At 41.0% G+C, this 12,527-nt stretch overlaps 1 protein-coding gene across 5 annotated transcripts in view; it reads right to left on the minus strand.

The window, feature by feature from the left end:
- The window catches only part of B3GALNT2 (beta-1,3-N-acetylgalactosaminyltransferase 2), a 57,933-nt gene that overhangs the window by 2,778 nt on the left and 42,628 nt on the right, over window positions 1-12,527 (minus strand). For 4 of the 5 annotated variants that reach the window (XM_033431269.2, XM_049697342.1, XM_033431267.2 and 1 more), the window contains 6 exons: window positions 11,835-11,945; window positions 9,404-9,482; window positions 5,195-5,378; window positions 2,645-2,770; window positions 1,873-2,032; window positions 1,171-1,227 (listed from right to left, as the gene is read on the minus strand). In XM_033431269.2, coding sequence (XP_033287160.1) covers window positions 1,171-1,227; window positions 1,873-2,032; window positions 2,645-2,770; window positions 5,195-5,378; window positions 9,404-9,482; window positions 11,835-11,945 — 717 coding nt within the window. Of the gene's footprint in view, window positions 1-1,170; window positions 1,228-1,872; window positions 2,130-2,644; window positions 2,771-5,194; window positions 5,379-9,403; window positions 9,483-11,834; window positions 11,946-12,527 lie in introns of those variants that run through there. The other variant, XM_033431270.2, reaches the window with a different exon arrangement.

The raw sequence follows: 12,527 nt of genomic DNA on the forward strand, positions 1-12,527 counted from the left end.
AAGACAGACAGCGTGCATACAGGAGCTTCCAGATCCCAGTGAGGCTGAAGTTCAAAGACAAGTGCATGTGTGAAGCCACTCAGCTTGTGGGGCGTAGGAAAAGCACCCACCGGTGACCCCGAGGCTGTGGAATAAAGAAACAGTGCAGTGTGTGCATTAAGAGTTTGCAAACGGAGTTCTATGAAGAGAGGGTGGGGAAACCACAAATGCAGAGTTTCGTATTTGCTACTGGAGAAGAGGTGGCCAAATAGCATTATGAACAACAGCAAGTACTGAGGGAATGTTTACAATATTCGGGGGACAATACCAAGTGCTTTATAAATATTATCCAATTTAATTCTCACAATAACCCTGTGAGGTAGGAATTATTTCCTTTTTACAAGTGAGAAACAAAAGAGTGAAGAAACTTGCTCAAGGTCACGGTGAAGTTCATGCTGCTAGGCTGAGTAGGAAGGATCGAAATGGAGTCTTGTCAGACTCAGAGTCCGAGTTTTCACCCACCAGCCTACTTCCCAGCTCTGTGGACTGGCTTCTGTTTCCAGCAATATAGCAGAATACAGATCCCATTCAACTTGAGAACATAAAAAGGAGGGATATAATAAAAAATGTCTTTTTAAAGGATGGCTGAACTGGTGGCAAAGGAGAGGAAACTGGAGAGTAGAAGGGCCTGGAGTCAGCGTGTGCCTTTTATAGGCCACGCCTGGGGACAGGAGACTGACCACTCCTTCCTACAGAGCCCTGTGCCCCTGGGGGCCGAGAGCCTCCAGGGGTATTAAAGGAAACAGAGAAGGCCTGTCTCTGCCCTGGCCCTGGACGGGTGGGACGGAGAGTCTCCCCTGAGCACCTGGCACCAGAGCCCGCACTTAGGTGGGTGCAGCTGGAGTCACATTCTGCGGGGCCACCTCACTGCCAGAATCTGAAGTCAGCTGCTTCTTTTGTGTTTTAAAGCTGCAAAGAATTTCTGATCAAACGTATAAAAACTCAATTCATTGTGAGTAGGAGAACTTCCATTCAAAACATTTCCTTTTGGTTTAGACTCAGACAAATACTGTGTGAGATCTAGGCCATTATTGTGAATTAGATCAAGAGCACAGTTACGATGCCAGAAGACCTCCATTCACTGCTCTGCCCAAGGTTTGATAGAGGCCAGCCCCACTCAGGCTTGCTTACCTGATATCTTTTAGGTCCTATGGCTGCCATCCAAATGCCCATGCTTACATCTTCACCCTACACAGGTCCCATAAAGTTTAAAATGTAAAAATTTAAATGCTATTTCGTCTGTAAAGACAATGCCACACCCATTCCCGTAAGTAATCTTTCTACTTCTTTGTTTTGTGATTATTCTAACATGCAATGCTGAGGATGTATTATAACACTGATACACGAAGTAAAAGCTACCTGCCATTAACACGAAGCACACACACCACAATGAAGTATGACTATACACACTAAGTAAGCAGCCAGCCCCTTTTCTCATGGACCTTAAACTTCCAGCACTGACGGTATGAAAGAGACACTGGATCTAAGAACCGGGCAGAGATTCATTGATTTGCCATCTCAGAATCAGCAGAAAAACAAGCTTAGTCTTAAGCTTGCTTAGTCTTCCTTCTTATGAATATAAACCTCTACATTCCTTTAGGGACTATACCTTTAAATATAGGCTGAAAACATAACAGAAGGCTCAAAGATTTAGGAATAAAATTTAGATTTGAGGGATAGGAGTGTATCCCTAACCTTTGAGGGCTGACTCCTATCTAGAATGAATAACATGCCTTTCCCCAAGATCAGGTGGCTGTGCTTTTAATGACGGAATACTGAGTGGAATAAAACTTGTTTGGTCAGTGTGCTCTTAGGTCAGAAATCCTTAATTACCTGGTAGGTCTTTAATCTCCCCGAGTTGCCAGCCAGCCAGTGGACGATGTCCCTGGAGATGACATACCCTGAGCCGCACGCAAAGGCGGGATAAGCGGGACTGGGGTACTCCAGTTCCTGCCACTTCCCGGTTCGGTCAACGGCCCAATTCAATCTGAAACTGACATGCAACATGAGTCGGCTTCTTTGTGTTGCTCTGACACGTATCCTACCACTAGTTAAGCTTGAGTCCTTAATTATCACTACAAAGGAATAAGCTGTAGAAGCAAGGAAAGAAGAATGAGAGATTATTGTTCTCGTCTAAGGACAGGAATTATTTATCTAGTGGTGTTTTATATAAAAGACATATGTTAAATTCTCTCCAAGTTGCATTTATGGAGTTTCTGAATCATCTTGTTTAGATATATTAAAATAAATGAAAAATAAATCACCAATCCCTATTGCATTCCTAAAGACACATAGAAAATGGTTTCAGAAATGTCACAAATTTATTGTAATGTACAGCAGCGTCTAATTTGAGTAGCACTTAATATGTAGGGCATGAGGATAAAAGCCACATCATTTTCCATCCTTCATTACATTAGCCTGAGGTTTTCCATTTAAGAGTTTTTTCCCCTTTAATTGTAGATTAATAAAATATAGTGATCCAGGGGCCTAAGAGGGAAATTTCCTATCTCAACCACATTTTTCTTACAAGTGACTTGTATATTTCATTCTAAATTAACATATGCTCATGAAATGAACGCCAATGGCCTAATAATGTTTAACTTACTTTCCCCACCAAAAATTAGGCCCATCCAGATTCTTAAGGGCGATTCTATTAAATACAGCTTCCAAGTCTATGTAACAGTCGTCATCCGTCTTTAGCAACAGATCAAAGCTGGTTGTTTCCACAGTCCTGTTGGCGAAAGGGGGGATATGAAAGTCAGGGCGTCCATACGAGGAAACAGAGCAACACCAATGTGGTGACACTGCTAACATCTTAATGAAAACTGGCCCTGTACTGTCTGTATGCTTGGCCAGCTTTTATCCATCCAGTATCGGGAGCATCTGCTCTAAGAGCATCGCTGCTGCCAGCTACAGTCCTCACTTCATATTAACAAAGGGGTATAACAGAGAGGTGCCACGCCAATTTTAAAAGGTATAAAGGAAGAAGAAAGAATACAATGAAAAAAAGATCTGGCTTAAGTAGAATATATAATCAAACAAACGCTTCTCAGGCCTTGCCCAGGTCAGGCCAGCATACCTATTAATAAGCATCTGAACCTTGCCCCTTGTGTTCTTAATGAGAGGGCCACGCAGATGAGGGGATAGATGCCATACCTGGCCTCTCACACAGAACGCTGTCGTACAACAGAATGTGTTCCATGCTGCTACTGATAGTACACTCTGGTATTTTACAGTGTTTAAAAAGCTGAGTTATAACACTGAAGTACATTTTCCCTTGGAAACGATTTCCAGTAATTCAGCTATTACAAATGACCTTCTGGAAGGCACAAGAGGGTGATTTCATTTACCTAGACATTAAAAAAATATATAATGGCAACTAGAAAAAAAATTGGCTCTTTGATGTCACACTGCCAATCCCTGTACCTCTTTTACCCAGAGTCTTGCGAGGGAACCAGTCAGAAGACAGAAATTTGAATTAAAGAAATCTGGAGAAAGTTTCATTAGGCCACAAAATGGTGAATTTAACAATGGGTCCACAACAAAAAGCATAACCCTACGTTTCTAAAGTTCATTTCTAGTTAATAGCATAGGCCACACATAATATTTGCTAATTAGAAATAAACTTTGGTGATAAAGGACACTGAGGTCACTGATGGATCACCTGAATAAAGATGAATGAAAAATAAAGATGTCATTTACGATGTGGAGGGTAGATGGGGGGATGGGCTACTAGGAAGCGGGTCCGGATGTACAGCCTGTCAGAAGGTCACTGCAGTGTTCCAGGTGCACGTGATGGCCCAGAACAGACAGTGGCAGAGAGACTACGGAGAGAGGCCAAGATCACAGGGATACGCAAGTAGTAGAAGAGACAAAACTTAAACTGGAGGTAGTAATTAGACCAAATTGAACTTCCACAACTGGGAGTCAGCTCCCTATAGAAAGCCCTGGAACTCAGCAGTCCTGATCTCCCACTGCCTGGACCCCCATTCCCACTCCACCTCTTTACAGCCTTGCCCTTGCCTTGGCCAACCCGTAACAGGAACCCCATTGGGGACCTTGAGCTAAAAGAAGGCTCTTTCTCTTACTACAGCTGTCAAACTTAATCCTGGTATTCTAGGCATACCCACATTTCCAGCTCACATTTATATCTGACCTCTACCCACAAGATGACTCCAGAATTACACTGACTTGCCCCAGCTATGAAACTACCACCCATAAATTCAACTGTCTACCCCTCAGGACCAGGGAACTATATCCATAAAGGACTTGATGATTTCCCATTCTGCTCAGGGCAAAACAGAGAAGAAAAGAAGGGACAGACTCTGGGGCTCACCAAGCAACAAGTTCCCTGATAAAGTTTTAAAAAAGAAAAAGACAAAGACGTGAATATACTTTATGGGTTTGGTCTAGACAGAGAGAGAGAGAAGGTTTCAGTTCTACAGTCAGGGTAGACAGTATCAGGGGGCTCACAGCAAGTTATGGGACCCTAGAGTAACTTAATAATATTAACAACTACATGTATTCAATTAAGAAGAGTCACTGTTATAGCATATTATTATTGGTGGTGGTATTATAATAAAAGTAGGAGTTACAACCAAGATCCAAGAAGTACTGGAGGGTCTGGGAAGTTAACAATACGGTAGACTATAAGGGTTGCTGAATTTCGTCTTATTAAAGCTTCTGGAATTAGGGCAGATAGCTCTTAAATGGGTTGGAGGAGAGAACGGAAATATGATGTGAATGTTCAGCTGAATGGAATTCAGATCAGGAACCTGGGTGTAAATGGGGGATATAGGTGGGTGGGTATGAAAATGCCTGAAGATAGGCCATTTTCAAACTCACTGATTTTCACCTAATGTTGGCTCAAGACAACTATGCCAGTAGGAATGACTCAAAGTGAATCAACTTTTGCCTTGTTTGTTTTTGATACATTAATATTGTTCACATTGTGGATCAGCTCATCGAAATAGTAAAGCGGCAGCATTTTAGAAGATCAGTCCTCACAAAGAACCAGGATACAATAGATCACATCCCAGGTGCACAGTGCTCTTAGGTTTGTGTGTTTTTTAAAAAATCTCAGTGATTTGATGTTGATAAATTGTTTCTACATCAAAAGAAAAATAAATACCTACCCAACATTTTTATAACCTACCATTTATAGAAGTTCAATAATTTTGCAGGAACGTTTCGGTAAGTGTCAACAACATCCACAAACACAATATCATCATAGAGGCTGCTTTCCTCCTCCAGTAAGGCATCCTCCTCGTGGAGATTACTTATATGATCAAGAAGTCTTCGAGGGCGAGAATGAAGATTTTTTAAGAGAGCATCACCTTCTAAGAAGGAAAAGAGAGCTGAAGGAAAAGGCTATTGCAAACTTAAGACCCAGAACTTGTAACGTTATTGCATTAACCCTCCTCCCAAGGTAACCTAACAACACAGTTAGGAACTCTGAAGTAGGGAAATGGGAACGCCCACACATTGCTGTTGGGAGAATAAAGGGCTACACTCACTGTGGGGAGCAACTCAGCAATACCTAGTTAGGCTGAAGATGTGTGCACTGTTTGACTCGCCAAGTCCACTTGTAGATATATCCCCAGAGACACTATTTTACACACTCACAAGGGTATTTATGGCAGCATTGTGACAGTGAAAAAATGGAACCAGCCTAAATACCCACCAATAGGAGAATGGTTAAACTGTGGTATGTTCACATAATGGAATACAGCAGTTAAAAAAATTAACCTGCATAGCAGCACTATTTACAACAGCCAAGACGTGGAAACGACCTAAATGTCCATCAACAGATGAATGGATAAAGATGTGTGGGGGGGGTGTATACACACACACACACACACACAGGAATATTAGCCATAAAAAAGAATGAAATGCCATTTACAGCAACATGGATGGAACTAGAGATTATCATATTAAGTAAATCAGAAAGAGACAAATATTATATGATATCACTTATATGTGGAATCTAAAATATGACACAAATGAACTCATCTACAGAACGGAAACAGATTCACAGACACAGAACAAACAGACTTGTGGTTGCCAGGGCTGGCGGGGTGGGGAAGAGGGAATGGATTGAGAGTTTGGGATTAGCAGACGCGAACTATTATCTATAGGATGGATAAATAACAAGGTCCTACTGTAGAGCACAGGGAACTATATTCAGTATCCTGTGATGAACCATTATGGAAAGGAATGGGAAAAAGGATGTGTGTGTGTATATATATATATATATATATAACTGAATTGGTTTGCTGTACAGCAGAAAGTAACAACATTGTAAATCAACTATACTTCAGTAAAATAAATTTAAAAAAAATTAACCTGATCTTGGATGTTAAGAGGAATGGCACTAAAAAATAATGCTGAGAAAAAGTATCTTGCCAATTGATATATACAATGTGATACCACAGGTATAAATTATAAAATACTTTAGTCAAAACTGTATGTTATTAAAAGTTGTATACACATGCATGTAGTAGAAAACAGAAAAATAAGAATGGGAAGGGTACACGTGAGTTTCAGGACAGTGGTCTCCTGTCCAAGGGGAAGGGAGAGGAACGGGGTAGGAAGTACTGGGAGGGAAGAGGCTTCAACTGTATCTATAACGCCTTATTTCTCTGAAAACAAAGAAAGGAAGCAAATATGACAAAATGCAAACATCTGTTAATTCTGAGCAACAAGTACATGGGTGTTTCTTATAGCACTATTTTTGGTTTATTTACGATATTTTATAATAAACTTATGACCAATGTGCTTAAAAGACATTTTAATTACCACCTTACAAGCTAATGGATCGTTTGTCGCATCTGTGCAGGACTGTCCTCAAATAAGGCAGCAATCCTATCACTAGCGCAGGATTTTCTCAGCTGTCTCAAATTAGAAAATTTCTGAAAACTAAACAAGTGAGTGGCTGAGGGGTCGGGGAGAGAAACCGAGACGTAATCCAGCCCTCCGCTCTGTGACTGCGAACAACAAGACTGGGCATGGGGGCTGAGGGCCTGTGTCTGATTTCTACCTCTGCCACTGTTGGTGAGGTAATGGACGAGTCACACGTTTCTGGGCCTCAGCATTCTCATCTGTAAAAGGAGGAGCTGGACTACGTCTGTGATTCTCAGGATTGCTTACTGAAATACAGATTCCTAGGCCCCAAGCCTAAAGATCCAGCAGGTCTTGGGTAGAGCCCAGGAATCTGTATTTCTAACCTGTGACTTCCTGTAACTTTGATGCAGGTGGACCACAAACAAACCTTTGAAAAACACAGGCCTAAATAACCTCGGGTCCCTTTCAACTTTTACACTCTCCTCTAACGTCCTTTCACTTTAAAGATAAGGATAAATATACACGATTTAACACTTGAACGAAAGTGAAAGTGTTATAAAATTGCAGCAATAGGAATGGATGATAACAAGATACGAGCAGAAATACAGGCTTTTTCATTAACAAATTGTACATGTTGGTTTATTCTGCATATATCTGAAAAACACGAGTATAAAGTAATAAAGTAATAGATCTGTGTGCGTGTTGGGTTTTTTTTGGCTGCGATGGGTCTTTGTTGCTGCACATGGACTTTCTCTAGTTGCGGCGAGCGGGGGCTACTCTTTGTTGCAGTGCGCGGGCTTCTCACTGTGGTGGCCTCTCTTGTTGCAGAGCACGGGCTCTAGGCGCGTGGGCTTCAGTACCTGTGGTACGTGGGCTCAGTAGTTGTGGCTCATGGGCTGTAGAGCGCAGGCTCACTAGTTGTGGCGCACGGGCTTAGTTGCTCTGCAGCATGTGGGATCTTCCCGGACCAGGGCTCGAACCCATGTCCCCTCTGCTGGCAGGCGAATTCTTAACCACTGCACCACCAGGGAAGTCCCCCTGTGTGTGTTTTAAATCTGATCATCTGTCTAGGTGCCATTTACAAGAATCATGTGGTTTATGGCCTCTCAAACTTTGGAGGCATCAAACCCATCTAGGGAGCTTATTAAAATACAGGTATCTGAGCTCCAATCCTGAAGATTTTTAACTCTGTAGGCTTGAGGTAGGGCCCAGCCAGAGACGCTAATGCCCAACAAAATTTGAGAATTTGTGTACCATGTGATTCTTCTGAACAGCACGTAGATCCTCAGATTTTAAAAAACTGTAGTCAGATTTTCAGATATATCCAGTACATGAGGAGAAAAATCTATTCATTTAATTCCTTTAGCCTAACACTTGAGTTATTTCTCTCTTGTTTGAAAGGAATTTTCCTCACCCAGACCTTAATCCTTTAGCCTCAGTGAGAGAAAACTTAAGACAAACAGTTGTTTAGGGTACAGTAGTTGCTCCTTGTAGAACAGTTTAGTGCCAGAAGTCTCAAGGGCCCCTCAAGTGTTTAAAGGCTCTTGATGGTACATACACGAGTTAACTGGCGAAAGAAAGGAAGTCGCTAGACATGACGTCAGATGGTGTGTAACATCTGTACCCAGCCCCCCAGTGTGAGCTGTTGTACAAAACTGGCCTGACCTCCCGATCTGAGTCCTCCCCAGGGCTGAGCCATTAGCCCCTGTGAGCTGAGTCCATACCTTCCCTAGCAGAGTGGTCTCACAGTTTTATGAAAAATCTCTGGACTAAAATTAAGGATCCATAAATTTTAAATCTCTATTTTTAATGGCAGGTTTGTGGGTAAAACCTGTACCTATTCCAGCCTACCCTTAGGGGTGATGTTAGAAATACTTCTATGAGGAAATACTGTATAAATAAAGATGCTAGAAATTGAAAAAAGCCACAGCCCATTCACATCTTCAGACTACCTGTAGTGGCCTCAAACAGAGGGTCTGCCCCATCCTCAACCCTGCACTATTAAAATAGGGAGACCCCTGAAGACCTGCCTCTCAGAATACCGCCTCTGCTTTCCCCAAGTCACTGTGTGCCTTCAGGGAAGCCGTGTCCTAATTCTTTTATAGGAATCCATGATCTGCAGAGCTTTGAGAAGCCAGATGATGCACTACTAGGCACCTTTGTTCTGTATGTGGTGATCAGGACAAGTGACCAAGAGCAACCGCATCAACAGTAGCTTTTCTTAGAGATCACTGATCCAGGAATTCATTGATGTGGATATTTTCAGGAGCGTCACTCAAGAAGACAAACACAGCCACTTCTTTTTGGGGTGGTGGAGAGGGCTGCAGAGCTCTGAATACATTGAAAGCCATTGAATCAAATACTTTAAAAGGGTAAAGTATATGGTATGTGAATTATGTAGCAATAGAGCTACTATTTTTAATGACCAAAAAAAAAGAAAAGATTACCTTTGATGTCAAAAGTATGAAGATGAGGTAGGCGAGATTCAGTATGTTTTTCAACTTTTAACCAGTTGACTTACCCTGAATAGTATAAATAAAGCCACCTGCAACTCCCTCCACACCTTCCATGAATTCATGAGGCAAGGCACCCTCCCCAGCCTGAAAGAAACCAGAATAGAAGTGCTTGGTGTTTTATTACTAAGAACACATTTCTTATATTTGAAAACTGATTTGGCACAATTCATAATGTGACGCCACAGCACATAAATCCATCTAAGATGCTGATGCACTAGACTTACGCTGTCAGGATGACATCAGCATTCTAGTTTTGTCGTCTACTCCAAGATCAGGTACACACAGTAATCTATGGATTAGTGTTCAGAATTCCAGCCTACACAGAATCACGTATTCTTGAACTTGCTACCAACACTATTACCAAGACCAATTTTCTTTTACATCCGAACTCCACCACTTAAAATTATAACCACCTCTGATTTCGTGGAGATTGAAAATGCCCATGAGTTCAAATACACCCAAGCACATTTCAAAGTGACAGCTACCACGCAGAGACAAGCCCTCTAAGCAAACAGTTCAGCCCGAGCCGTACTGATGACTGATGCTGAAGGTGCCCACTGCACCAACAGCCAACAACAGCCCCCTCTACCGCTAAGGTGTGGGGCATCTATGGTTATTACGAGATTTACCTCTTTTACCTCACAGGTTACCCCAGGCCCTTACTCAAAGTGAGGGGCCTCACCTCTATGTGTTCCACCCCAACTTAACACCCTACCAGCGATCCAGCTGCTGCGGGCTGGATGGGATTGTCACAGTCACGCCTCAGCATGTTTACAGCGTTTCTTCTTGAGGGGTGGTCAAGAGGGCTTACTGCCTGGGTAGTCCTCTTTGAACAGATCCTTCTAGCAGAGCTGTCCCTGTACAAAGCAATGTTTTAATAAGGCCAGTAGAGAGACAGTGTTCTGCAGTGGTTGTGGGAAAATTGCCATTCAATTCAGAATATGGTTTGTAGCTGAATGTGGAGGAAATCTCTAAAGGTGAGCGCTACAGATTCCAACCTTGTACGTCTACAAAAGATTGCACTCTTTTTTTTTATTTAATTGTACAATCTATACTGTTTTGGCTTGTTTACTTAACAGTACTTTATGTTTATTAACTTCTGTCTAAAAGGTCACAGCTTGGCTTTTATTTTGTCTTTAAACTTTTTCCAACATGATTACTTGCTGGCAAGGCAGCGAGACTTAGGAAAACTTCCAGCTCTACATGGGTTTCTTAGAATAGGCTACTAAGTTATCTGACTTTTTTTTAGGTTAGCTGAGTGTTTAAGCCATCACTGCCCTCCGCAACCATATTCACCCCCGGAGCAGATCACTTGAGTCTTTACATTTAAATCTAGCCCTCAATTCAGAAGTAAACTGATTTCCTTTTGTGCAACCAACTGAGCAGTATAGAATTCTGGCATGTTTTGGATATTTTTAAGTTTCATACACAGAAAAGGAGGCAAGATATTAAAGGCACTTGCTTTGAAAATAAGGAAAGAAAAAAAACTATAAATCCGTAAAACACTGTGTCTTAAATAAAGGACTTTTCATAATCAAGAATGAAATCTGATACATGGCCTACAAGGCTAAGGTTGTAATTACACATGAATTTGTGGGGTCTATCTGTCTAGTGTCTTTTCCCTTCACTGGACTATAAATTCCACTGTGGGCCAGTAATGGGCCTGTTTTGCCCATGACTGTGCCTGGCTCACAGTGTGCAGTAGATGTTTTCTGAACGTGTAATAACAAACCACATGATTTTCATTTCAAATTCAGGTATTAATTTACGTGAATAAGGTTAATATTTAATGGAATGTACTAAGCTTGTGACCTTAAATGCCAAGTGCTTTCCTAATTAGATTAGAGCATCAAGGAGAACAATTCTGTCTGACATCAGCACATATACCACTTGTTTACTTAAAGTTCACCATTTTAAGTTTGCCTACACCTTCTTTTTCATCCTACACTTTGAGAAATTTATTGTCAAACTGTTTCAAATTTTAAAAAAATTTGGCAAATGAAAACTTAAAGTCACAAATCCCAACATAAACGAAAGTGAATACTCAACCTTACTTTCTAATACTTTTATCTATAGTATTGTAACTGACATCATACTATCAAGGTGAGATAGTGAATATTCTGAATACTATAGAGTAAGTGAACTTAAAAGAACATTAACTTAGAAACTATGAAGAAATAAAACATCGCACTCTCTAAAATGCACTAGACTTAAGGCAAAACTATATATTTACTAAGGTTGAAGTTACAAAATCATACAACATTTGAGTTTTTCATCTTTACTATGTGGTGCCTCAACATTTTCTAGTGTATATGTTCTAAAATACGTAAGATTCATTGTTCCATATGAGTTGATGTAAAAATAAACTTAAAAACACTTTTACATATTAAAAAATGCTAAGGTGTGCTAAACAACCTTTAAAAATGAATGACTTACTGTGATGACTCTGAGAACTCCTCCCCCATCATTGACTGTCACTTTGTGGAGATTTCTTGACACAAGGCCTTGGAGGTCTTGGCTCTCCCACACGATTGTACCTTCAAAGCTCTTTTGTGGAAAGATGAACAGTGAGTCGGTTTCTTTATTGCTGTCATTTAGATTTTAAGTAAGTTTCTAGAGAAGAGTTTGTTTTTTCTAAGACACATTGGTTAAAACTTTTACTGCGCGCTAAGACACCAATGCTAACATTTTGGTGTATATCTTAGAGCACGTCTAAAACAATAGTTACAAAGACCTTATAGACAGTTTTACATGCTGCTGTCATTTCCCATTGCATCAAAGGCATTTCCTTATGCGACTGCTGCTGTTACAACTGCTCTTTTTCAAGTACTTGTAGCAATACTGCTGAGTGAATGCATCCTGATCCACTCAGACATCTCCCTACCGTTGGACATCTGGATACTACCAAACAGCTACTAAAATAATGTGAGGCGTGTTTTGGTGTAAATGTTTATTTTTCCCCAATACTTTGTTTTTTATTTAAAATAAATTCCGAGAGGTGAAATTACTGGGACAGGAATAGAGATACTTTGGATTTTGGTACACACTGCCAAACTGCTTTTCAAAAACAAATTCTACCTGTAGGGTCATTAGCAATTTATAAGAATACCAGTTGCATTGTCCTCTTCC

The sequence above is a fragment of the Orcinus orca genome, chromosome 14 (assembly GCF_937001465.1).
Source record: "Orcinus orca chromosome 14, mOrcOrc1.1, whole genome shotgun sequence".
Taxonomy (NCBI): domain Eukaryota; kingdom Metazoa; phylum Chordata; class Mammalia; order Artiodactyla; family Delphinidae; genus Orcinus; species Orcinus orca.